A 27,273-nucleotide genomic window follows, 5' to 3' on the forward strand; every position below is an offset into this window, starting at 1 on the left:
TTTCTACTCAAACACCCAGCTACAATTTAAAAGACTGTGTATGAAGACCTGGCGGGATTGGAGGAGTATGATTGCCTGCACAGGAACAGTCAAGGCTGGTAAGAGGATTAGTTATAATACTGCAGTCTGGTTGGTTGGGAAAAGGGCTGAAAATGGCTAGGTTTGGCTACACATGTACCATCCCTAATAAATTGTGAATAACTGTTCTGAGAACTTGCTCAATCACAACTGAACGATGGAGCAAATTATCAGAACCATTATTTCTTCACGTATCTACCACAGATGTTGAAGTAACCAGTTGGTATATGCAAGAAAGCTTTACATGCAAGAAAGTCAAAATATTTCTCAATTGCAATGGGATACTTGGGATTTAATTGTGCTCATATTGTACTCATATGGAACAGTTTACTTACACAATACCTCAGTATTTCAAAGCTCCCATATTTTCAAAGAAATACTGCTTCAAAATATATTTAATATAATGCTAAGTATGGTTGCCATAGAGGTGTGTTATGAATACTTCTGTGTATATATCACCTCAAATACAAACAATTTATCAAAAACAACATTTTGGCTGTTCATTTTTGCATATGTAAAATCTCCGAACATGCAGATGCAAATTCTTTGTTTTATAGACAAATGTGTACATATTTGACAACTTTAAAAAGGATCAACTTTGTAACAGACATAAATGGTCTTAAAGCATCACAATCCACTTCAAAATAATCAAATCAAGTTTTCAAGGAACCTAGCAGAGATTTGTCCTGGAGCTAGAGATACAGAGACCAAGCCCAATAAGCAAAATTATAAATAACAATAAAGTAGAAAGCCAAGTTGCTACTGGGTAGCTTTGGCACCTTCTGACAAACACTATGTGATGTGACTTTACCAACACCTAAAGATTCCACAGTCCACATGGGTTCAGTGTGTTCACAAGGCCTCTCAAGGACCCTTGGCCTCCATTACACTGATTTGCATACATGGTCATCAATGATCCTTCATCTGGTCATCCTCCTCCAGTTTGCGTATTTCTTCCTTCAGGAAGTTGATATTTTCTCTGGAGGCTTTCAGCTTTTCCTTCAGCTCAGTAATTTCCAGACTTGTCTTTTTCTTTGCAGCCTCGAGCTTTTCCCGTGTTCGCATCTCCAGTTCTGCAACTATCCCACACACATGCACATGCGCACACAGACACACACACTTCTCAGCTTCATAGGATATAGCTAATTTGTGCTGCTGAAACACTTTTGAAATTCCAACAATAACAATTAATTGATCCCCTGGGTGTTTTTAACATTGATCTTCCTCTCTGTAATGGTGTAGCTAAGGGGAGGAGTCACAGTAACCACTCAAGGGTAAGGCATGTTCTGAAATCCCAATGCACTCATTCATTCAAAAATTCAACAAAGAACTACACAAACAGATCCCATTGGGCTTATGTTAGACTTGTGTTAGACTGATCTAACACAAAAAACATTAAAACACTAACAATGTCCTCTAAAGGTCTTGTCCTCAACTTCCTAACAGACAGACCACAATCAGTACGGGTGGACAACTGTGTCTCATCCACCCTCACCCTCAGCACTGGCGCTCCCCAAGGTTGTGTCTTAAGACCCCTGCTCTATTCACTGTACACATACGACTGCATGGCCACTTCCAGCTCTACCATTATCGTCAATTTTGCTGACAATACCATCGTCATGGGCCTGATCTTGGACAACAACGAGAAGGCCTACCTGGAGGAGATTAAACACCTGGAAAACTGGTGCCAGGAAAATAAATCTCCTCCTAAACGTCGGCAAGACAAAAGAGCCAATTGTGGACTGCTGCAAGAAGCAGGAGCGGCACTACTAATCTATGAAGATCAACGGAACCACGGTGCAGACAGTAGACAGTTTCAGGTATCTTGGAGTTCACATCTCGCAGGACCTCTCCTGGTCCTGCCACACCAACTCCCTGGCAAATAAGGCTTGTCAGCGTCTTTATCACTTCAGACGCCTAAGAGACTTCAGACTGCCCTCCAAGGTGCTGTGGAACTTCTACACCTGCACTATTGAGAGCATCTTCACAGGGAACATCACAGCCTGGTTTGGGAACAGCACCAAGCAGGACAGACAAGCACTCCAGAAGGTGGTGCGTTCAGCAGAGCGCATCACTCATACGGAACTTTCTGAACTGCAGATCATATATTACAAGTGGTGCCGGACCAAGGCCAGGTGGATTGTGAAGGACCCCACCCATCCCAACAACAGGCTCTTCTCTCTGTTGAGGTTAGGGAAGTGCTTTCGCTCCCTGAAGACTAACACAGAGAGACTGAGGAGCAGCTTCTTCCCGCAGGCCATTCGGGCTCTGAACCGGGGCAACTGATGGAGCTGATGGGACTACTCTGGACTGGACCATTGTTCATAACATCATACACACTCACACACTCATTCAAACCCATATTTTGCTATCTGCACTGCACCATACTGCACACCTTCACCCCGAACTGGATAACTGCACAATTGTATACACATACACATTCTCTTTCACACCCATTTTTTTCTGCTATTTGCACTGTGCCATATTGCACATCTTTACCCTGAGCTGGAAAATGTAAAAATTGTACATTGTATATAATCATATTCATACATTCCCTTTTGATTCATTATTTATCTGGACATATTTATTTATTTATCCGAACTCACATTTATCTATTTTTTATCCCCCCCGACAAATTCCACTTTATATCTTAGTCTTTATTTTCTTCCTTCCTTTATAAATACATTTTAGGATCTATTCCAGTTTAAACTCACATTACCTTGATCTGTATATTTTTATGTATCTCTCCTCGGCAACAGGCAGAGCAGTCAACAATGAAACAGTGAAATGCCTCATTGCCAGTTATACTGTTTATGACTATGTATGTGACAAATAAACTTTGATTTGATTTGATTTTAAAAGTGAATTTGGAAGAGAATATGATGCTCAGATTGAGCCAGTCCTTAAGCAGGCTATACTGCTCTTTCAGTCTGCTGCTACAAGAAGCACAAATAAGAATGTAACAGAAGCACTCCCAATTGGGTTTTACTGCTTTTATGCAAGCATTTCCCTGCCAAACCATAGGGGATTAAACCATCATAAAATGTAAACACAAAACATTATTTTCTGTATACAGAAAATATGATTTTATTTAAAACAATGTAAAACCATTCTTAGATTTCAGGCGTTAATTTCTTCAGTTTTATTCTACTTGCACGTGGTCTTCAAGCGAGCAGAGGAGGTCCACCCCAACTTCTTTCTGAGAGGGTGGACTCTCCCTCCCTCTCAAGGAATGGAGCTCCTTTTCCCCCCATGAATGTCAAAAGATAAGTATGCTTTTCTTTCTAGTGAGCACTAGTGTTTCACCGCTTTTCTTTAGTCATTGCTGTTTAAACAGTCTGTCATTCTCTTACTAATGTCACTCTATGAGTGTATATGTAGCATCTGTGAGAGGTACAGGTGATGTTCTCACCATGATCAGGGATGTTATCTCATTCCCTGAGAATAGTATAATATTCCTTTTCAGGAGCCTGCATTATGAATATGTGCACATGTGATGTGGATTTTACTTACACTCCGTCTCATGTTTGTAGGCTCCAAGGGTCAGCTGCCTGGTGGTATTCAGAAGCTGTTGCATCATGGCAGTGGGATCCTGAAAGATCTTTAACAGCAGGGAACACTTTAAAATCCTAATGTATTAACTGAAGCATAGCACATTCAATATATGAGCATAAGGACAGTACTAGTCAATATGCCAAATTTGTTGCTGTAAGCCCGCACCATCTCATCATAGAACTCTGACACAACAGTCTTCTTAGGCATTGCACTGGAGTCCGACTGAAACAGTTTCAGCAGGTGATACAGGGTAACCTGGTTCAAAAATATCCAAACCCATTGACAAAATATAAGCATGGGTTGCATCCAATACTACGCGTAAAGTAGACCATTACTACTCAATTAAAAGTATAACTTTAATTATGATCATCAGTGCAGTTATTTGGATTAAACAAAAAAAGAAAAGACATCTGCTACTTACTGGTCTCTCATTTGGGTCTATAAAGAAGATTTTTATAATGATTTCAAACTCCCCCCAGCCAGTCTCGGTTATTTCATATGGTGGCTTTGTTACCACTGAAAGAACATGAACAGCTTAATCGTGACTTTGTTCACTGCACTACTGAGGTAGTGATCAAAATCTTGATCAAAAAATATTCTGCATAAATTCAAACAGCAAAAGATAAAGAAATTAAATTTACCTCTTAAAGGATTCCCATAGCTCTCGTGAAGTTTGAACTGTATTTTCTTCACATAAGCTGACATATCCTACCAACAAATGGAATTAGGTTTGCATTGTGTGCCTCCTAATTAATACAGTACACTTCAGTTTACTTTTTCTTCATGTCAAAGTACGCATAGGTTTCCATTAGTAACACATGTACGCGCAACGTACCCGAAATAAAAGGTTATGACTACAAAGTAAACAATACAGTAGTCACAAAGAGAGATACAGTCTAACTGCTGACGCTCATAAGAAAAGTAAAATACATGACAAGGACTTCTAGTATAGCTACCTCATTTCTATAAGGCTTCACATATACAGTCCACTGATGAGTATGGCCATCCTCTTCTCTTTTCTTTCCAAAATATCGGGCAACATTGCCAAAAACAATAGGTTTTACAATCGTCACCCCCTGGGGAAAAACATACCAAGAAAGAAATCTGTCTTAGCCAATGTTAACTAATTTCACTAGCTAGCAACTCCCTTCTTAGTAGTAAGTTAAATTAATGGAACAATAATTAGCACTTACAGTCACACAGGTAATATCACGAGCTACAGCTATTTTGTCCGACCCGTAATAACGAAAACCGCAAGGATCACTAGTTAATCCGTTTGCAAATTATACCTAATGCTAGTTACCAGCATTTAACTCGGCTAGTTAGCTATAAATTTGGTTGACTAGCTAAAATAAAAAAATAGCTAATGTTAGCATCACGTTTTGCTAGACTATGCAGCTAACCTAGCTAGCTAGCGTTACTAAAGTAACTGGTAACTAGTTACCTTTACACGCCCGCCTGAATCTGGACCAAATTCAGCCATCCTCTTGAACATAGTATTTATAGAGAAAAATATTAGATTTGTATTAGTTTATGAAAAACTGCGCAGTTTGTATCTGAAATTGCCATTAAGCAGACAATATGTATCACTTCATGATAGCCTTTCGTTTGCTAGTGTGAAGCTGCTATAATATGAGTTACAAAAATATGCGGGGCCGAGGTTTCCATTCAGAGTAAAGATCATAAAAAAAGGTTTATTGTAAGTTTTCTTTAAAATAGCAATCAACGTAACTTACAAACGAGCGTATTACTATGAAATGTATTATTCTTTCAAATTATTATAGCGACGTAAAATACAGCTGCCTAAACATTGTTTTATATACGAAACGGTCTATGAGTGTCTGAGAAAGGTCTCGCCTGCAGATTTCTTTATGAGATCTTGGGTGCTTTTTTTTACTGTTATTAGTGCTAATTTATGGTAACGGCAGATTTTAGACTGAGTGATCTAGCCTATAGTTATTTTTAAAATAAAACAAAATCGGGAAAGTCTAAGGTTTTGTTAGTATGGATATTTAAGTTTTTTAGTTGTTCATGTGCCATCTTAACATTGGCACAGTTGTATTGTAATACATACAATAGCTTTGGCATGGGCCAAGTTGGGTGGGGATTGTTCAGCGATGCTGAAAAAACTTTCTAGAAAGAGTTCACAACCCTGCTTCATTCCATGGAAATAAATCGATCAGAAAGATTTTTTTTTTTTTTGGACATTTTAGAAGCGTTCCACGTTTCAGCTTGACTAAATGTAGTTTGAGGCTTTCTTCAAAATCTAGCAAACGTTTTACACCACAGACTTTTGCGAGTTGAGACAACATAAAACAAAAGTCCGTATTTAGAGAATTCTCACTGCGGCCAACTTCACACTCTCGCGCGCTGTCGCTTCTTCTCCCGCTGAATGTGTTTATCGTGGAAGGAGAATAGAGGAGAGGAAAATGGCTGACGGTGTTGACCACATCGACATTTACGCTGATGTAGAAGAAGAGTTCAACCAGGTACATTTTCCCAACAGATACAGTTTGATTTTGATATATTATATTGTTTGCATTTTACGCAAAAACTAATATGTTAGGTGATGCAGATACTAGCCTATATTTTATCGACTGCGGCTATTGTGCGTTTGCTAACAGCTTACTAGCTAGCGAGCTATTTTAACTAACGCTAGCAAGTTAGTTAGCTTTCGCTAGCTAAATTAAGTGCGCGGACAGTAACTGTGTACAGTGAGTACAAGTATACAGTCATTACAACCGCGTTGCATATTGCTGTTTTTATGTGGTTTAGCTATGTTTATATAAACAGCGTTTTGGTAAAATGTTCGTACATAGAACGCGGTTGATTTACTAGAAATGGCGTGTTGACCGACTGCATTTTCCATTGTTCGTATTGTACGGCAGGTTTTCGTCCCGTGATAGTGGCGGTTTCGCGAAAAGGCCTTTTTTGATAGCTACAGCTAGTCATTTGACAAGCTCTTAAATGTAATAACACTTGTTATATTAAGTGAGGGTTTCTCTACCAGATCAAGAAGACGATATGTGGCGTTTTGTGAAATGAAATCAAACCAAAGCTTTAGTCAAAGTTATAATATGATATTTACAGAATATGTCTTCTGTAAAAGATCCAAGACCTTGATTAGCTAGGTAGCTAGCTTTAGCTAGTTTGAAGTGTGTTGTATTATCGTGGACTATGGTGCTTAATCTCCTGTACCTACCTATCTTATTTTAAAGGTATTGCAAATATAGGACGAATCATTAAAGTTGTAATATTGTAATATTTGCGGAAAGAAGCCTTGTAAATGTGCAATAGACCTTAATGCACATTTATATTATATTTGCCACGATCTGTGTGAACCCAGCTTCGTCCTGTGACAGAGTAGCAGTGTTTAGGTGTTGGGGGATTTATGCAAACTAGGGCTAGATAATTAGCTAACATTTTCATATACATCAACGGATTTGAGTTTTTGACATTCACGCTGCAGTGTTTTTGTAGCGTTGGTGTCGTGCGCTCGCGAAGCGTCCAGCGTTGCCAGATTGCTTCAGTAATTTTCAGCCAAATAATTGTTCAAAACCCGCCAAACTGTGGGAAACCGCCAGAAACCACACATTTTGCAGTATATCGGATAAACAGTCATTATATATATATATATATATAGTCTCAATAAATAATCGCGTGTATTCATTGATGTGTGGCGTGCAGCATATGTTATCCTGAGGTCTCAACACTTATTATTGATATCGTAACTTTTTTTGTTTTTGTTTTGCTGGGAACAACAAAAGTTTTGAAAATTGGCAAGCCCTGCGTTAATTGTACAGTGCCCCTTCAAGTCCTGATAATGGTCCATAATAAATGATACATTTAATTTATATAGCGCCTTTCACATATTCATGGTCGCTTTGCAAAGATGGAGAGAGAGAAAAGACAATAATGGACACATTAATTAACAAATATGAATAGGAAGAGAAGTTATGAAAAATGTTGAGAAAAGAGGTATTTTTTAACTGAAGGAGGAAAGTGAAGAGCAGAGATGGAGAGATTAAGGGCCATGACACTAAAGGATCTCCCTCCTACAGAGACCAATCTAAACTTGGGGATGGAAAGGAGACCTGCATCAGAGGACCGAAGTATACGGTTGGGGCAGTAAGAGTGTAGGAGTTCAGCTAGGTAGGGAGGTGCAAGACTGAATGCATTCAGGGAGCGGGAGCCAGTGTAACTGATGTAGACCAGGGGTGATGTGGGCTGATTTTCTTATATGAAGGAGGATTCTCGCAGCTGACTTTTGGACATATTGAAGTGAGTGGTCCGTGTTGCAGTTTGCAGTACACATGTACAGTCCCTTTTGGCAGATGTTATGGCTTTAGATCAGACTTACTTTCTCATTAGTTTTGTTTGTATTTTGTCCACTTGGGCATTATGAAAGCCAAATGAGAGGTAAAGCGGCTACTTGGGCATAGCGAAAGTGTCCATGCATTACAGTATAAATGGGTGTGGCAAAGTTCTCTCAACAGAAGTGGCTAATGTCAATGAAAATTTTGATAGCTGATTAAATATGGGGGATAAAGTAGGCTTATTTAAATTTCAGAAATTACAGTTTTTACATATTTAAAAAACAGCCCAAAATTTGTCCATGCACCAAAGAACATTTGCCTCTATCGATTCCAATGAAAATCCGCCCAATTTGGCTGTTAACTGCCTGGTCTGGTAACACTGGAAACAGTCCACTTCCAGCTAAATGTTATGGGAGTATAATTATTTCTAATTAGCTAGTATAATGTTAGACATCGGGCACAATGTGTGTAATTGGGATGAATAAAGGTAAAATTTTTAATAATTTTAGCTGAGTCAGCCTGAGCGCGATTGATGAGTAGTAGATATGTTTGCTTTATGAATGGGGTCAAATCAATGTCAGAATTATCAAATGAGCAAAAACACTTGCACGTTGAAAAGGATTCCTCTTGCATGCAAAAAACCACACTCTTTCTCAGACTCATGTTCTTTGTGTATGAAAACAGGGGAAGATTATTTTGGCTGCATTTTATTCTGTAGGGTACTTTGTACTCCATAAACACTAACCATGGGATAAGGGAATTGCAGTTGACCCCTTCATTCAGAATACTCTGCAATATCACAGATGTCGTGGGTTTTTTTTCCCCTTCTTTTTCTTGACAGCTGCACAGTTAGACTTTTGTTTGTTTGCTAATGTGGCATTCAAACTGCCGAATTTTACCTGTCTATCAGCCCTGTATTATGGACATAAAACAAATATCTGGTTGATGTTCGCTAAACAGATTGCTATAGGCTATATTTACCTCGTGATAACAAGTTAACAAGCTAAAATTGTTTAGTGAATGATTTCTTACCTTTTGTGAACAAGCTACTTCCACCATATTTTTAGTATTCAGTAAAAACAACTTTGAAATAATAGTACTGACACACTCATGAACTGATATTCCGCTAGATAATCAGCTATCCAAAAGATCTTGATAAGATATGCAAAGACTGCTGGGTCAACTTCCAGAATAGTGATAAACTGTTATCTTCTACTCCCTGTAGTTTTGTTCCCTTTGAACTGAACCTTTTTACTCCCTATGACAACCATGTTCACCCCCTATAGACTCTCCCTTAAAACAGCCAAAATTCTTCTGTAGTCCACTTTCCAGGGAATTACTAGGGCGACTGGAATGTACCTACCTTTGTGAAGGTTTGCTAATTGATTCATCTATTGTTAGTGAAGTCTGTCCCTAAATAAGTCATGTAGCAATTTGTACTACACAAGATCAATGTGATCTGTTAGCCTAACATTTTGTCTTGATAAATTGATATTTATTCATAGTTAGAAATTAAGATGGGTTACGTATCCTACTTCTGTGAATCACTTTGGAAATGTGGTGTTATGGATAAACTGGTAATTTCTTTAACTGCGGACATGTATGTGCATGTAGTTATATTTTACCATAAGTTCCTTTTTGTGTGGTTCACTGTGGCTGAATCATGTCTGTCTTAATAGTAGTAAATGCTCAAACTACTAGTCTGGTGTCTCCAGAAATTTTCTGGTAAAATTGGAGATGGACCAGTCAATGTTTGTGTATGATGCTGATTGCCTCTGGGACAAAATCAGTCATTGCTCAAGTTTAATCAAGTGCAGGGCTAAATGGAACATTTAACCAGCTCAATTAAAAACACAAAATGTGATTTTATATATATATATATATATATATATATATATATATATATATATATATATATATATATATAGATAGATAGATAGATAGATAGATAGATGATAGATAGATAGATAGAGATATATATATAAATTTTTAACTGGTTTATTAGTAATGTTTTAACAAGCTTGTGTGAAATAGGCACACACATCTTTAACAAAAATAACAGCAATTGGAATTAAAATGTCAGTGTGCATATTGCAGTTAAACATTATATACCCTGAATTACTTTCAGCATTATTTTCAAATAAAAATAACAGTATATTTAAAGAAAATAACCAATGTCCATACTGCAGTCACAGAGTTGTGATAAGTATCAAATGCTATAGGCCTTCAATCAAATAAGATTTGGGAGGGGGGCATTGGCAGCAAGATAAAATAAGGAAGTTTTTGAAAGTAATCTGGTCCTATTTTAATGGCACAAATGCAAAAGGAACAAGTCTGCGCAATTGAATTACTGTTTCTCTCTGCCAAGTATGGATGGTAGATGGTTTTCTTCCTCCCAAAAAAAGTAATATCAGTTTTCTAGCACAACGGTCTGTTCCTCTTCTCATTTAGTATATTGGAAACAGTGCTAAACAGTCTTTCATTATTCATGACTTGTACCATAAGGTCCAGAGAGGTAGGCTCCAGTACCTTCGGCAAGAGCTTTCTTTGCCAGTAATCCAGTGTCTGTGTGCTCCGTGTGACAGTGGTCTTTGACAGACAGTAATGCACTTGAAATGCAATCAGATTATCACTCTCCTGGTTGAGTATTTCAGTCTACAATGTAATGTCATGGGTAAACTTCATTTCACTCTTCACTTGGATAAAATGATGTGATGTGAGATAGATATAGATATAGATATATATATATATATATATATATATATATATATATATAGATATATATTCACTTTTATGTGGTCAGCAATTGAGGTAAAACAGTCTTCAGGTTTTTTTACTTTGACTAATTTCTACCTGGATTTGGGGGGAGGGAGGCTATCAATTTACTTTACAAGTGTTTTCCAGGTGCAAGCGGAATAATTGGCAGCTGTTTTGACAAATGATGGACACTAAGACGAAAACGTAGACTCCTCACTTGCCTTATTTGTTTACTCATTTTAGTCCGCTACAGCCATCCACAAGGCGAACCATCACTTGTGCTACACTTAATCTGATTACAACACGCAAGTGTGTGACTGGCGAAATTGACACAGCCGTTGAAATAGTTTTAAGAATGATTTAAATGCCAATACTATTGGACATCAAGGACTTGAAGTCTTATTTTAGCTGAAGTTTATGTGGAGTTGTTTGGGTGCAGTTATGAGCTGGAAACTGAGAGATGGTTCAGTGGCATCTAGCATGGACTAGCTGCGATGTTTGCATCACAAATCACTGGATGTTTCCATTCACTGCTGGAAAAATTCATAATCCTGCTACAACTGTAAGTATGGATGAGAAAGCATACTGTTTCTTTACAGCATTTACAGTGTTTCACTATTTTCCCCAGCATAACCTTTTAGCCTAATAGCAATGAAGCTAATATTGCTTAGCCTTTAACAATGAAGCTAATGTTGTCTTTTACTAAGTAAAAATGGTGGTGCATATAGGGGGATGAGCTCTTTGAACATCCAGTGAAATGACGACACTGCAGTGACACTGGCAGATCATAGCACGTAAACACATTGCAATGTTAGGCTGTACACAGTGTAATGGGTGCTTTCCCATCTTGTTGTAACATGTTGGTTCATTCTTGGTGAAGGCTCTTGCTAAGGTGGTCTCACTGCATTTGAATACTCATGCATGCTAGGCTTGTGTAATTTTAAATTTTTCAGTGATCGTGTTTTTTTTTTTTCTTAAAAAAATCCAGATAACAATATAATCATCCAGAATAAATCTCAGATTAAAAAGAAGAAACGGAAGGCCAAAAAAAAACTAATCCCACTGAGTGGCATTGTCGGCACATTTATGGATCACAACCAAATAAGAACATAATCTTGAAAAAAGCTTTTTTTAATTGCTATACCTATTACACACTTTAAAGAAAAAATAATTACAATATCTTAAATAGTCCAGATAAACACAATTTAAACAGCCATTCTAAATATAAAAAAATATTAATCTTAGGTCATTTTCAGAACTGACTGGGTTTGTTTGAGGGAGAAGCTTGCATTCACACAGAATAATTTTATAGGAACTGTGGATCGATTGTGCAGTTCCATCCCTTTGCTGCATGCAGGTTTGCAGGATGTTAGGCATAGGTGTCTTCATTTACTGAGTTTTATAATTTCCCATGATACCAAAACTCAGGTGTTGATGAACATAGCTTTTGGATACATGGCATTTCACTGTACACCATGAAACTTGGAAAAGTGCAGTGGCACGATAAGTTGACGCAATCATGAAACCCCACACGCAGTGCTGAGAGTGGACAGCTTCCACATGTGCAGTAGACTGCACCAATATTAGGATGGCCAGCGATGTTTGTTGGAACTATGAAAAGCTTCATACTCAACCACAACATTAAACTAATGTAAAATAATTATAGGAATAAAGACATTTTTGACTACAAATGCAGTAAATCTACCTGTACAGTAAATTTAGCTTGGGACAAGCAACATCTGCAAGATTAAGCATCAGAATCCCACATCAACAACTGAAAATGGTTATTTAGTACTATAAGTTCCATCACTATAGACATAATTCCTTTAGCTTTCTGATACGTGCTGCAGTATTGGTTAAATGTCATCTGAGCAGTTCACTGGCTTTTTTTTGTTAGCTGCTGTTTCTAGTGTTATCTTCTGACATTGGTACAGCTGTGTACAGTGTCAATACAGCACTCATGTGTACACTCTTATCAATATATGCATTGATAGTCCTGACAGTATTGCTATTTGAGTGTTTTTATATTCTTTAATCAGTGTGAAATTGATTAGATTGCAGCATATAAAATGTCCAGCAGGTGGCACCTCAAAAAAAAAGGTTTGTGTAGGAAAAACCATGGAAACGCATCTCTGTTCAGCCCCTTCAAACTGTAAAGCTGACATTTGGGTAAACACGAGTGGTGGGGAAATGTTCATTTAATTTAAAAGTTGACATTAAGATGTGCAAGCATCTTGGTGCAGTTGTTCTACAGTGGTGATCCCACTTTGACAGCTGAGTAAAAGATATCAAGACATTGTGTGTCAACATTCTACTTTTATCCTTTCTGAATCATGCATATACACAGGCATTTAGGTTTAATAAGGTTCTTCAAATATAAAAGTCTTAGACTAGATTCAAGTGTTATTACAAGTCATTATATTAATTAACGTCCAGCTTGTCCTGTCTGTTCCCAATAGTTTCTAGTTATTTATCAGGCACTTTAGTGAATAGCTTTTTCAGAGACCTGACTACTTTGACCTTGTTATGTATCTGGGAGTGCAGCAGCGCAATTTTTTCCCCCAGGCACAGGGGTTTGTCTAGGCATTGTGTCACAATGAATTGTTACACCCCTAGAACCAACAATTAAAAGAAACACAGATAAAAAGAAATTACTATGGAAGAATATTTATTTCTATAATGGAGTGTAAAAATTGGCTGCAGAAATAGAAATCAAAAATTACTTTATCAGAGGGTCCTTCATCCAATGAGGGCCTCGGTTAGAGATATCTACCATTGCCCGTCTTCTGGTGCCCTTGTATGTAACTAGTTAACAACCTCTAAACAGGATGCAGACAGATGATGCGCTCTGCTATCTCTTCTTTATACCTTTAGAACCTATCTTTATACTTTTAGTTGCCTGTGTGTGCACCTTGGAGCTTTGCTAGAAAGTGGTTTGGAAAAATCACACAGACAAATGTGACATCGTAATATTACTCTGACACATACTGACATACTACCAGGCAGATGTACAGTATAAATTGCACCTTTTATAGTGTTTCTTCTGAGGATATGCCTAAACTAAGACATTTGTAATGTTTGTACATGTTAAAATGTGCTTTAGAGCAGGCTTCACTGACTTACTGCAGGAAAACATTTTTTTAGTGAAGTGTTGTCATTTTTGTACTAAGGTTTATGCACTTTATCACTATCCAAAGAGCTTGCCATTTGTGTCTAAGCTGTTTGTCATTCATCCATGCATATTGGAATATTGGGACCAATAACCAAACCACTCAACCAATAACCAAACCACTCAACCAACTAAGACTGATGTCTTTTCAGTCCAGTGAAATTATATATAGTCTAATGTTTATTGCCTGTAGAAGTAAAGTGGATTTTTACCTTTATATTTATTCACGTGTGTAAATAAATCTACTTTAAAAATAATAATTGTGATTTAATAATTGTGCAGTCATAGAAATCTTTTCAATTCAATGAAATTATATTTAGTATGTTTATTACTTGTAGACATAAACTGGATTATCACCAAAAGCAAGAAGCATGTGCTTGGGTATGTTAAAATACAGATATTGCTGTGATCGACACTCAGTTTGTGCAAAAGCTTAGCCTGACCAAGTTTTTAGCCTGACCATTTTTGTTCTGAGAAGATGTATTTTGTGAGCTGTATATTTGCTTTTTACTGTACTACCAACTGGATTGAATTAACTGACTGATTTTGACCTGTGTTGGATATTTCACTTTTGTATAGGAAACAGATTACCCAGTTCATGAACAGATAGATTTGTATGATGATGTCATTTCGCCATCTGCCAATAATGGGGATGCACCTGAAGACCGAGACTATCTGGACAGTCTACCCGCACCTGGGGGCTCAGAGGGGAACAAAGGGGCTCCACCCAATGTTGTCTATACCTACACAGGCAAACGGATTGCTCTGTACATAGGCAACCTCACTTGGGTTAGTACTGTTATCTAATTCTTATGTGTGGCTTCACATTTTCTTCACATGGGGGTAATTGAAACATCAGAGTCATGGGCTGTGTTTGAAATAGCCTGCTACATACTGTATGCTTCATGCTGTATATACGGTATACTGGTCCCCATGGTATGCAGTATAGTATTCAGTATGCAACAAAAGTAAACCATACTACGAGGTCACATGAACGTATGAAGGTTCTGTCCACTCGTGAAAGTTCCGTATCAGTTGGAGAACAGAATGCAACACACCACTAAGATAGCTCTGGTCGCATAACTGGAATATTTGGTGGAATAATGGCATAATAATTTGGGGCCCAATCGGTACATGAGTAGTATGTAGTAGACTCTTTTGAACACAGCTGTGCTGTTTCTTCTGTATACAGTGGACCACAGATGAGGATCTGACAGAGGCCATTCGCTCCATAGGCATTAATGATGTCCTGGAGATCAAGTTTTTTGAGAATAGGGCCAATGGCCAGTCTAAAGGGTGAGTGAAACGGCTCTCTTCACAGCTTCCTTTTCCTCTACTTTAGGGATGGTTGCCTGATGCCAAAACCGATCTAGTATTTCAAGCAGTGGGTTTTTGATTTGCAAAAAAACTTTCAGCATGATAATACAGTTGTCTGTCTACACTTTAAAAATGGACAGAAGTGTCCCATCCTCATTTTTTAACAAATACGTACTTACCGTTTTAATAAATTCTTGGGTCACGAGACTTTTGTGCAGTACTGTATTTGTCTTGCTTGAAATTGCAGTTTGTAGAGGGAATTTTCATATGCAAGACTACCACAAGTGTACAAATTAAGGCTGCTAAAATATTTTGTATTGATGATTTGAAAACGGTCCATACTGAATGGGGGATTTCATCCAGGCAAGCCCATCACTTTAGCATAAAAATATAACTGAAGCCTGTTCAGAACTACTTACTGATGGTTCTCCTTGTGTACTGTGCCATGTAGGTTTGCTCTGGTGTGTGTTGGCTCAGATGCCTCCTCCAGAAAGCTGCTGGACCTGCTATCTAAGCGGGAGCTTCATGGCCAGAACCCCATCGTCACCCCCTGCAACAAACAGTCACTGAGCCAGTTTGAGCTGCAGTCGCGAAAAAGTAAGGCCTTTCCTGTGTTTTGAAGCATAAGCAAAATCTGTGTAGTAGTAGTTGTTCTTGTTGTTTGTTTTTTGGGTTTTGTTTTTCTTTACCTGCGTTCTGGATTTTATGCTTTATCTTGTCCTTTGTCTTTGCATTGAATGTGCATGCAGTGCTCTTTTTCTACTTAGTAATTTTTGTCATCTGTACAGGCACACAGTCAGGGCAGATGTCAGGGGAGGGTAAGGCTGGGCCCCCAGGCGTGGGCCCTCGTGGTGGTTTCCCCCTGGGCAGGGGTCGAGGGCGCTTTCCAGGCCCTGCTGGCCCTGGAGGTGACCGCTTCCCTGGGCCTGTTGGACCTGGAGCACCTCCACCACACTTTCCAGGTAAAAGTCTCACCCCCCCTCCCTCTTTTTTCCCCTGCTGAAATCAGTGCTCAGTCAGCTTTGGGGGTAGTAGACAGTGAATCCATCTGTTTCTTTCCTACTAGATTATGTCTTTGGATTTGTGCTAAAGTTATAATAGTTGCTGTGTAAACTTTACTAATATTATGTAGTTTGCAGTGAACATGGGACTTAATCACATTGAAACCTCCAGGAAAAGTGCTTGATCTAGTGAATTTCAGATTTTTGCAAGTGCCACCTCCTGTTCAAATCCCAATACTAAAGCAAAAAATACACAGAAAATCTTAATCTTAATTTATGGTGGTCAAATAATACCCCTGAATGCTTCTATTAGTGGCTTGTACTGGTGTACTTTACTGGTGCAGTTGCAGCCAGTCATCAGACCAGTTTACAGTTTGTTTGTTTTTTTTTCAAGACCAGTGCTGGTGTGTCTTGGTCCACTGCGTACATACTTATTTGCCAGCTTACTATGAACAAGAGTGGCATGTTGCATAGTCATACTACTTACAGGCAAAGGACAAATTATACTTATATACTTACAGGTATAGGGGTAAACTATATTTTGATATCTGTTAAAATTGAGATTGCAATTCCATGCATTTGTATGAGTAGTAAGTATACATGCAAAGGCAGGGTCCACGTATGCTGTCCCTGCAGATCTGATTTTTATGTTACTGACTCTACTATGTGCTTCTTTTTATTTATTCTTCTTTAAGGTGGTATGCAGGGACCTCCTCGCCCTCCCCCTGGCCCCCCTGGGCCTCCTGGCCCTCCTGGCCCCCCCCCCCCAGGGCAGGCTCTGCCCCCACCCCTTACTGGCCCACCCAATAGAGGTGACCGGCCACCTCCCCCTGTAATTTTTCCTGGCCAGTTTGGTCAACCTCCAATGGGTCCTATGCCTCCTGGCCCTCCCCCACCAGGCTATGGTCCACCTCCTGGACCACCTCCCCCACAACAAGGTCCTCCCCCTCCAGGTCCATTTCCACCCCGCCCCCCTGGTCCTATAGGTCCACCTTTGGCTCTAGCTCCACCCCCTCACATGCAGGGTCCCCCTCCTGGTGGTCCACCTCCAGCCCCCCATGTGAACCCTGCCTTCTTCCCTCCTCCGGGAAACAACAATATGCCCTCATCAGATAGCAGAGGTCCACCACCAAACGATCCATACGGACGCCCACCTCCGTATGACAGAGGAGATTATGGCCCTGGCAGGTAAAAAAACTTTATACAACTCTCTATGAGTACAGATCTCATTAATCTCAATCTTTGAAATTGTTGATTTAAGATAAGCAATCAGGCATTCTTTTACACTTCTATCTCTGCAAGACTGGCTATGCTCCATCTCTGCCAGACTGGTGATGTTATAAATCTATATCATATTTTAGGTTGAGGCTTTGATTTGCAGGAGATGGATGGTGCAAACAAAATCAGGCTTTATTAAACTTGTAATGACAGTTTTAATGTCACTCAAACACACTCTGACTTTGCAAATACTACAGATTATAAGGTTTGTTAATTAAGGGTTTGTTTATTTCATAGATAGTTTAATGTTTTTGTTTGGGTCTGTTGTAGTAATAGTTTGAGGGGGATGAAAACAAAGTGCTAAATGTTTGTGTTCTGTTGCTAAATCGCTAACAGCATTTGTATGGGGAAACCCCTGAGTGACCCTGAATCTCCTCCTTTGATCTATAGTCACCTCAGAGCCCCTGTAGTGTGTGGGTTTGATCCCTGGATTAATGAGGGGTTGGTTGATCTGAAAAACGGTGGCCTGCACTTGCACAGTTCAAGTGATCAAGGGTTAGTAGAGCATCCGGTCCAGCCGAGAACAGGATACACAGCCAACACAGTGTGTGTATTTTATTGTTGGTGTGAATCAGGCTTTAGGAGTGATTTTGTAACATTGGTGATGGGTGATTTTTAATAGTACTAATCGTTTGCTGTGTGGTGCGCACCCCTCACTTCCCTTGTCTAAGAATGTATAGGAATGATCTCGGGTGCAGTCAGCGCTTTCATTGGACTATTATGACACATTTTCAGCTTTGCTTTGTCTGATTCTCCTCTCACTCATTCATCCACACACACACACTCGCATACATGCTTCCTTCCTTCCTTTCAGGGAGATGGATGCTGCTCGGACCCCTCTGAGTGAGGCGGAGTTTGAGGAAATTATGAACCGGAACAGAGCTATTTCCAGCAGTGCTATATCCAGGGCTGTATCAGATGCCAGTGCAGGTGGGTATGTCACTCTGCCACACCAACCAGTTTATTCAATTTGAAAGCTTGTTTTACTCAAAGTTGATGAAGTTGTAAGTTGTGAAGCTGTGTCTGTTTGCAGCGGACTATGGCAGTGCCATTGAGACCCTGGTGACTGCCATTTCCTTAATCAAGCAGTCAAAAGTCTCAGCTGATGACCGCTGCAAAGTGCTTATCAGCTCACTGCAGGACTGCCTGCATGGCATTGAATCAAAGTCCTATGGCTCAGCCTCCAGGTAAACTGTTGCAGTACACCTACTTTAAACTCTCATCTTCAGTGACCGGCTGACAGCCGCTTTGTTGAAACATGCATGTTGTACTAGAATAGCAAGTTAGGCATCGAATACACAGTGTTTAGCTTTGTTCTCTGTGTAGCATGAGTTGCCCAGTATTTGCATAAACGAGTACATCATGAAAATAATTTTGTTTACCATTTATGGTTAGCTGTGGATATAACTAAGAGTTGTAAAGCACAAGGTTTTGGCTCTGGGAGTGGGAGGGAGGTAGCTAGCTAGCGGCTATGTAATATTGGCAATGTACACTGAAAAGCTTCTATCCACTAATGTATTGCCTGTTTACACCATTAACATTTTCAGGATAGTGTGTTGTGCTCGTGTAAGTGCATTAATCACGGCCGGGTTGCTAAGGTTTTTACATGCATCAGTATCATTGCTGGGTTGAGTGGTCATCCAATCAAAATATCCGTCCTGCAGTGGTCAAGTGATTAGAAAATATTCTATCCATTCTAGGTATAATGAAGGGCTAGAGGATGGCTAACATGCAGAAGATGGACTTTACATTTTAACTGTACAGTGTTGCACAATCAGGTCCTCCTAACCCTTTAGAGAAGGGTTAAAAGCTCCTGCTGGCGATATTTTTGAAGTGTTCTGTAATGTAAGTGTATTAGCACTTAGTGACAGACAGACCAATGAAATTTATGGTTTTCCCTATGGGGCTGAGTCCAGGGGGTATGCAGAAGGGGTATTCGTTTACACTGCACGCCTCTGTATTTCAAATATTGTTTTGCATCTAAAACGTGTGATGCATCGGTATATGAACTGTGTGTACTCTACATCAATTTCTAGTTGATTTAACTTCTTTTGTAAAAGGTTCAGTTGTGATCTGAATGCATTTTGCTACTTGCAAAACTTAATACTGGCTCCACTTTACTGTTGTTTTTTTTTTTGTTTTTTTTTAAACTTTTTTTGAAAAATGAGATCAGTGTAACTCTTTCTCAGTAGACGAGAAAGGTCTAGGGAGAGAGACCACAGTCGTTCTCGTGAGAAGAGCCGCCGGCACAAGTCGCGCAGCCGTGACCGTCACGAGGACTACTACCGGGAGCGCAGCCGCGAGAGAGACCGCCATCGCGAGAGAGACCGTGATCGTGAGAGAGACCGTGACCGAGAGAGGGAATATCGTCACCGTTAGGAGAAAGGTTTGTGTGTTTTATGTCTGATTCACCTCTTGAACTCAGGTCCTAACTGTTTCACTCAATAGGAAAGCAGAAGAGATGCTGGGTAAGTACATATGAAAAGGTAAGTGTGCACATAAACAAAAACAGTGTGTTCACTTTTTTCCATCTTTGTATGTGTTTGGCACGTGCATGATTACGTCCGTGTGTTCATTTATTACATTTACTACATTAATTATTTACTTCTTGGTCATATAGATTTGAAATTTTAATTAATTCAAATATTCACTTTGGTTACATTTCCTATGCAGAGCCAAGACCATCTTAATTGTTTATTATACCACTACTAATCTATTTATTATAATACATTTTATACTGTAAAATCTTTGTGATACCAGAGCCCAGAAGGATTTTGAAGCCAGTGCTAATTCTATTCCTTGAAAGTGGCATGTTTTTTTTAACCTTACAGTAACTAATCTGTATTAAACCAGACATCACTGAATACTTGTATTTAATTATGAACTGTTATCACTTTGTTTATACTGTTTTTCTGTAGGCTTTAATCCTGGGTCAAATTTAGCTATAATGTCAGTTAGAACACCAGAAGGAATTAACAGTTACTAACCATTTTTGTTTATTTTGTGCAAAATTTACGTTTTTGTGTCTCACTATCTGATTGGCTGTAACATTTCACAAAACCATCAACTGTTTACATTTATTTTTAATGTGGTAATGCCCATATTTTGAAAGTTAGTATGTGGAAATGGAGTTATAGTTTAGATATTGTATTATTATATTTATTAGATTGGTAGTCAGTTATGAATAAACTTGGGGTTTTTTGTTTTTGTTTTGTTTTTTGTTTTTTTTTATTGAAACAGTATTAAATTTTAGATGCTAAGGAAGTCTATTATAAATTTCATTTTTTTCAGTACGTCATTTCCCCCATTTATGGAAAGTTTTAGTCTTTGCCAATACTTAACATATCAGGTCTTCAGATGAACCTGTTGATGCAATGTGTATTGTGATGGTAATAAAAAAACCACATTGTTAGTTTAATTGGAAATTTCCAGATTGTTGTGGCTATTTAAATGATATTTGTATGGTCCTAAATTGTTTTCCATTGAAAAGATTTGGGGAAAAAAACATATTGGAAAACCTCAGATTCATGCTAGTTTTTACATTTGTTTAATTCTGCTGTTGGGGCCATATTGGTTCCTTACTGATTTTTCTAAATTTGATAGAGCTGCCACCTGTCTTTTTTAAATTATTCCTTTTAAACTGGTACGATGTCCATAGCATTTCTGTACAGCTTAAAAGTTTAGGTACAGAAAGTTACAATATTCATTAGTAATGTGTTATTTGGACGATGTTTTGCTGTGATTGGTGGGTTGATGCTGTACTTTGCAATAACAGGTGTGAAAGGTTAAAAACATTTGCTTTGTGAAAAGTATACAAGTTGATTTTGTTGGAGAAGCAGAATTTTTCTGTAGGTGAATAATTTTTTTTCCCCATATTTGGCTTTCTCTGAATTGAGCTGAAGTTCTTCAGAAATCTAGGGTAGTGTAAACCAGATTTGAGCTCTTAATATAACTTTATAATTTCTCATGAAAAATTGGCATGGTAAATACATTTTTGTAGGATATTTCATAGTCTTTGAAATGCATTGGCAGTGATTTTAGATATTTTATATGGCAGTTATTCTCCATTTGCATTATGGAAGTATTAACATTACTGTAAGCCTGGACAGCAATGTCAAATGTACTGCTTAATACCTAGCTATATTGTTTACAGTAAATGATTGGCCCTTTACTTGTCTCCTAAAACTAGCATTCAGAGCAGTGGGGTCTCTGACAAAAAGGGTACAAAAGACATTGTCCAGAGTGCTAAAACCAGCTTTGATGGTGGTCATTTTCAAATGTAAATGGAGTGGAATTGCTATATTAGTTTAAGTAATTTAAAATTCACCTTTAAAATGTTTTCCTGTGAAATACAGGGTTTTTTACTTTTCCCATCTTTGTTTTGTTTTCTTTTTTATAAGCACTATAGTAGAGTTCATCATACTATGTAAGTTCAATGTAATATAGATTTAGTTTGCGCAGTTGAGTGTTAATATTTCGCTTCTGATTTGTTTTTGTGTGTTTTTGTTTTTTAAAACATTGATTCGACCCTATCACTACTGAAAGGTGAGGCGTCTAAAAATGTTTTCCCCCATCGTCGAGTCATATTTTTAGCTTAATTTTACTGTTCTTCAAATGCCACCCATGACAAATTTACTTATACTCCAAACAATTAGCATTCTATCTTTAAATATGCCGTATCCTGAAAGAAAAGTTATATTTCTGGGATAAACAGACAGTTCTATTAGTATCACATAAATGGCAGGTTTTAGATACGGGGAGGCATATTTATCAAGTTACTCATCAATTGGGTCTTGTTTCCATATTAACACAAATTATTTAAACAAATTTGAGTCCCATGTCCTCCATTATCTTCTAAGTCTTCTTTCTACTTAACCTTTTTGGTGTTTTTTTATATTTGAATGTAAATATTTAACCTAATATAGCTACCATGTAAAAAAAAAAATATCTGCTTTATCCTCTCTAAATGGATTTCCTTGTGAAGTCTAAATATTGGATTAGACAGTCCTTCAGATGTGCATGATATGTGCATCCTTAAAAGAGAAGAATCATGTAATAGCCTCTAAAAAGTGATCAGATGCTTAAGCATAATTTGCAGTGTTTTGCATGTAAACACAGACCGTCTGAATTACATATGCAAGCAGCTATAACTGGTTCTAAAGTGCAATACCACAAGCTCTGTCATGTTAAAATTTTTAAAATGTAAATGCCAAAGGTTGCTATTTTACTGTGCTTTGTTTTTGTTCAGAGCATAATGCTGGCACTAAAACTTGATAAATCTGCCCCATAAAAGAATTTTTACTGGTTAGTTAAACAGGGGTTTAATGCTCAGTGGAAGGTTCTTTTTTTGGGGGAGGGGGGGAGGAATGTTTGTTTATTGAGGGGATGAATGTTACAACAACTCTCAGCCATCATTATTTTTAACGTCTGGAGAAAAAAAAGTAATTGCAATATTGTAGTTACTTTGGCAGTTTCGGCATACAATTCAGTTTGTCATTAGACTATTGATATGACATGGAAAATCGCTAATATTTTAGCGGTACACTGGTGGGAACAATTTGGGCAGTTTTATATAATTGATAGTCATGTTAAGACAGTGATATGCCTGAATGTAGATCAGGTTTAAAGGCCAGAAAGGATTATAGATGTGCTAATTATAAGCATGAAATTAGTTCAGAATTCTTATATAAAATGTAGCAGCTGCTCAAAGCAACCTTCAGTTAAGTGAATGTGAGTTTTGTGTTTAACAGTGATGCCAAATAACATAATTGCATTTCATCCAGCACACTGATGGCTATAAAGCATTTTGGTATTGTACTTTAGTGCATAAACATGAGTGAAAATCACATTAAATTGGCTAAAATATTGTTTGGCAGCACTTTTACTGTTAAATTAATGTAAACCAACTTAAGCTATTACAGGTTAATTACTTGAATATTATTCTTGGACAAGAAAAGTTGCAAAATCTGAAAGTAATTTGAAAGTAAATACTACAGCCAGCTGGTTCCAATAAGGCTACAATATCATGCACCGTTTTATGGTTTTGTCGATCCCTACTGGTCTCAGATCTGTCTTAAACATTTTTCTCACATATTGATCTATTGGCTTTACACTTGCTCTTTTTGTGAAGTTTAGAATTGGTTGTTGGTAATAAACTTTATCAAGTCCAGTTGCCCTTCTTTGTACTCCCAAGTTGTTGTTTTTTTTTGTTTTTTTGTTTTTTTGTTTTTTTTTCATCCCTTTCCTTTCATGTTTTTAGTGATACCTACTACTACTACCACTACTACTACTACTACACAACACCACTTGTAGGTTTGGTTGTTTTAAATGCAGTTTAAATCTAGCTTAATGTCCTGTAGTAAGGAATCCTGTAGTGAGGACACTTCTCTGTCTGTGTAGGCTTCTCTAATAGAGGTTAGTTGACTTAACATGTCCTGCACTAGTTATTTCTTTCTCTTTCCCTATATGAGTATTATCATGTTTGGGGGTTGGACAAATTGCTTGTTTTTATTGCTAACCAGTCATGCCTGTGGACAAGAACAATGTTGTGCAGTTTTAAAGCACTAAGCATAACAATATAGTTCACATTCCAAACCTATAATTTGTAGAGATATAAGCTGTGGTTATTTTTAATGCATTGCATAGATAATGATTATTATTGTTGTTATTATTATTATTATTATTATTATTAATAATAATGATGATGATGATGATATGTAACAGCAATCTTTCTCATGACTCATTGTCAAGGGGAAATTGGACTTGCTTTGTATGAAGGAATGACAGGGCCTTTTTAAATCATCTACTGGTCAGGGATTTGTCCAGCCCTTGTCTCTGTCTTACTCTGGTGTCCAATGTGTCACTAGCGTCAAGCTTCTCACTTTGTCACACCATCTCAAGGATCTCAATTATGTCATAATTACATGATACCAATTAGTGAGTAATTTCTAAGTATTGATCATCACTGAATCCAGTTAAGGGAATAATCAGGACATTTTGGAAATAAGACATTCGGGAGAAATTTTTCAGGTTGCCTTGAACAAAACACTTTTTCATTTCACTTTTTTTTTTTTAACTTGGGGGAGGTCATTTGTCAGCTGTAAAAGCAAGTTCACATAAGCGAATTTACCTCTAAAGATGTCCTGATTGTACCTATTTAAACACAAGTTAGTTTTTATAAAACCACAATGAGAGAACCTTATGCCATGGCCCTGTAAGAGTTTTAGTTGAATTATGACTCATGGTGTCATTGTCACAACAGGGAAAAAAAATAAAGGTTTTGTTCCCTTTGTCTACTTTAAATGGATGTGTTAACATTTAATAAGACATTTAATGGTTTTTGGTCAAGGGGTACCTGGAACTATTCAAATAAGGGTATATTGTCAGCATGCACAAGAAATTTACAGCAAGTTTCAAAAAGTAATTGGGAACATTCTGAACATTTTAATAGTGTGATCTATGGAAATACATTTTAGGAATCTGAATTTTAATGAGAGTGTGAAACCCTGTAGGTTCATACAGAAATTGGCTAAAATATATTTTTTGACATTGCAAATTCAAGAATGAAATCCATTTTACCCATTATAGTTCTGCAGAACTGTGTTGGGCCTGAAGAATATTTAATCTATTATTTCATCTTTAAAAGCATAAAATAAAACCAGAAAGCTCTAAGATTGGTATCATTCAGTGTCTTGTTTTGACACACTGTGGAAATAGTTTATGTAATTCTAATTGTATTGAGGACATACTGAGTAGTATTTTGAGCTGGTTTTCAAGAATAGGCTTTTGCGTGCTCCCCCCCCCCCCCCCCCCCCCCCCCAAATCAGTGTACATTTAAACACTTGATAAGTAATTAAATATCTCTGTATTGTAGGTCATTTTAAAATTTATATTTTCATTCATTGTTTTTTCACATTTGAACTATTAGTTGTAACTTTGCATGTTTGTAGCCAGATTACAGGTTGTAATATTTGAATATTCATGTTTGGACTTAGATTACCTGTGTTTGAGCTATTTAAGTAGTTTTGAAGTTTTAAATATAGGTGTGAAATGGTCCTCACCAGCCCAGAGAAACTGTGTGTGTGTGTGTGTGTGTGTGTGGTGTGTGTGTGTGTGAGGGGGAGAGAGAGAAAGGGAAAGGAAAGGGGATTTGTCTATGTTAATGGGTTTGACCCCCAAACCAAACTGCCCCCTCCGTTTTGACACCTTTCAGCTGAACGGAAGAGGAGGAGGAGGAGGAGGAGCATCACCTGCAGCTTACACTCGTCCCTCAGCACACTTCATCCCTCTTTCAGAGAGGCAATGACTCGGCTGATGCTTCGCCATGCTCCAGTACAGAGCTGTAAATTATATACTCACTCTTAATTCCCACCAGCTTTTTTTTTTTATTTCTTACATTTTATTTGACAAAATACCTGTGTAACTGAAAATGTAAGTTTGACTTTTTTCGACAGAAGAGAATATCTTGCTTGCTCTGTCCTCAACTGAAAAACAAACCTTTTGAATGCTAATAATGTGTAAATTGTCAGCTAGATGTGTTTTTATAGGGAACTTTTGGTTTCATCCCTCTCCCCCCTTTCCTTTATCTACATAATGTTTGTCTCTGCCTTGAATTATTAAATAGACTGTGTTGTAATAAAGTGTTTACTGGGGTTGCTACTTGTTTATACTTTGAATTCCTTGATACATTATTGCAATTAGTTTTTTCATATTACATATCTTTTTGACCGTCAGGTTTCTACCTGGTGGAGTTGTGTAAGTTCTGTGCTACAGAAAAAATGTTTAGCTGTGCCATGATGCCTTCCCACTTATAAGATGAATTCAGGACCTGTTCAATAGTGATGTATTTAGAAATGAAATGTACATTTGATCCCTTTAAGCACAAAACATTTATTAGTTTTGTTTTCTGCATTTAGCCTAAGTAGTTGTACATTCCAGTTTTCATAGGTAGAAATGCAGATTTTTGTTGTCATGTAGCTAACATTGAAAGTGGCTTTATTGAAAATAGATTTTTAAATCTGTTGCAAGCTGTGCTACCAAATTTTACATATAAACAAATGGTTTACAATCCCTGCCATATTAAGAAACAATTGCATTGATTTTGCAGATTTTTTTCCCCCTTTTTTTTTTTCTTTCCTTTTATTATGTCTGTGAATCTCTCTGTTACACCAGCAATACTAGATAACTTACACTCTTCATATGTAATTGTAGGTGTAACGTGTTTGGGGAAAGCATGCTAAGTTTGATGGGCACCTTTCTTTGCATATACGCATTGTGGCAAACGTCTAAATGTCTGAGTATATGCGTAACAATTTTAATGTAATTTCCCTTTTTGTGTCCTAGCTGTGAGCTTTAGATGTACTCTAGAGGAGATGTAAGAAAATTGTGGCTGGCTTCCAGATATTGGATGTAAAATATGGGTAATTTTATCAACTTTTGAGCTGTATCAAGCTGTTAAGGTGTACCAGTTTCACACTTCAGGTTCAAAAAGCCTGTGTTCCAAATGCGTCTATGGATTTTCATTGCAAACAGCAGGATTTTTATAATGAGACATGAAGTGCTAAGTTAAATTTCACAGATATTTTACTTTGTAACCTTGCACAATGTGGTGACTTAATTCAGTCGAACGTTTCAGATCAGAATTTACAAAAGTTGTTGATTTTTGTTTCCTGTCATAGAGTGAAACTACAAATTCACCTAAAAATTCATATCTTCACGTTTGCTCCAGTTATATCACTAACAAATCTATTTGAAGAACCTCTACATACTTTACAACACAACACTTACCTACCACTAGAAAATA

General features: G+C 37.7%; 2 protein-coding genes across 6 annotated transcripts; one reads left to right on the forward strand and one right to left on the reverse strand.

Annotated features, from left to right (window-relative positions):
- Positions 1-349: 349 nt before the first annotated feature.
- On the reverse strand, positions 350-5,421 carry yeats4 (YEATS domain containing 4). Of its 2 annotated transcripts, XM_027008756.3 has the most exons (7): positions 5,078-5,413; positions 4,590-4,709; positions 4,275-4,341; positions 4,055-4,149; positions 3,799-3,888; positions 3,592-3,679; positions 350-1,157 (listed from the first exon to the last, which is right to left on the reverse strand). In XM_027008756.3, exons 1-7 carry the CDS (start codon positions 5,126-5,128, stop codon positions 988-990), a joined length of 681 nt encoding a protein of 226 aa, XP_026864557.1. In that variant the 5' UTR covers positions 5,129-5,413; the 3' UTR covers positions 350-987. The 2 variants fall into 2 exon arrangements, with proteins under 2 accessions (XP_026864557.1, XP_081568869.1); XM_081712743.1 differs by lacking the exon at positions 3,799-3,888 and having other exon boundaries at positions 5,078-5,421.
- Positions 5,422-5,989: 568 nt separating this feature from the next.
- cpsf6 (cleavage and polyadenylation specific factor 6) lies at positions 5,990-26,129 on the forward strand. Of its 4 annotated transcripts, none has more exons than XM_027008678.3 (11): positions 5,990-6,122; positions 14,455-14,664; positions 15,068-15,171; positions 15,644-15,789; positions 15,981-16,154; positions 16,889-17,381; positions 17,862-17,966; positions 18,286-18,401; positions 18,505-18,658; positions 19,661-19,857; positions 25,684-26,129. In XM_027008678.3, the coding sequence occupies exons 1-10, from the start codon at positions 6,063-6,065 to the stop codon at positions 19,848-19,850; spliced, it is 1,752 nt and encodes a 583-aa protein (XP_026864479.2). In that variant the 5' UTR covers positions 5,990-6,062; the 3' UTR covers positions 19,851-19,857; positions 25,684-26,129. The 4 variants fall into 4 exon arrangements, with proteins under 4 accessions (XP_026864479.2, XP_026864480.2, XP_026864481.2 ...); XM_027008679.3 differs by having other exon boundaries at positions 19,664-19,857; XM_027008680.3 differs by lacking the exon at positions 17,862-17,966.
- Positions 26,130-27,273: the final 1,144 nt, after the last annotated feature.

The sequence above is a fragment of the Electrophorus electricus genome, chromosome 4 (assembly GCF_041902795.1).
Source record: "Electrophorus electricus isolate QZ-2024a chromosome 4, ASM4190279v1, whole genome shotgun sequence".
NCBI classification, from domain to species: Eukaryota; Metazoa; Chordata; class Actinopteri; order Gymnotiformes; family Gymnotidae; genus Electrophorus; species Electrophorus electricus.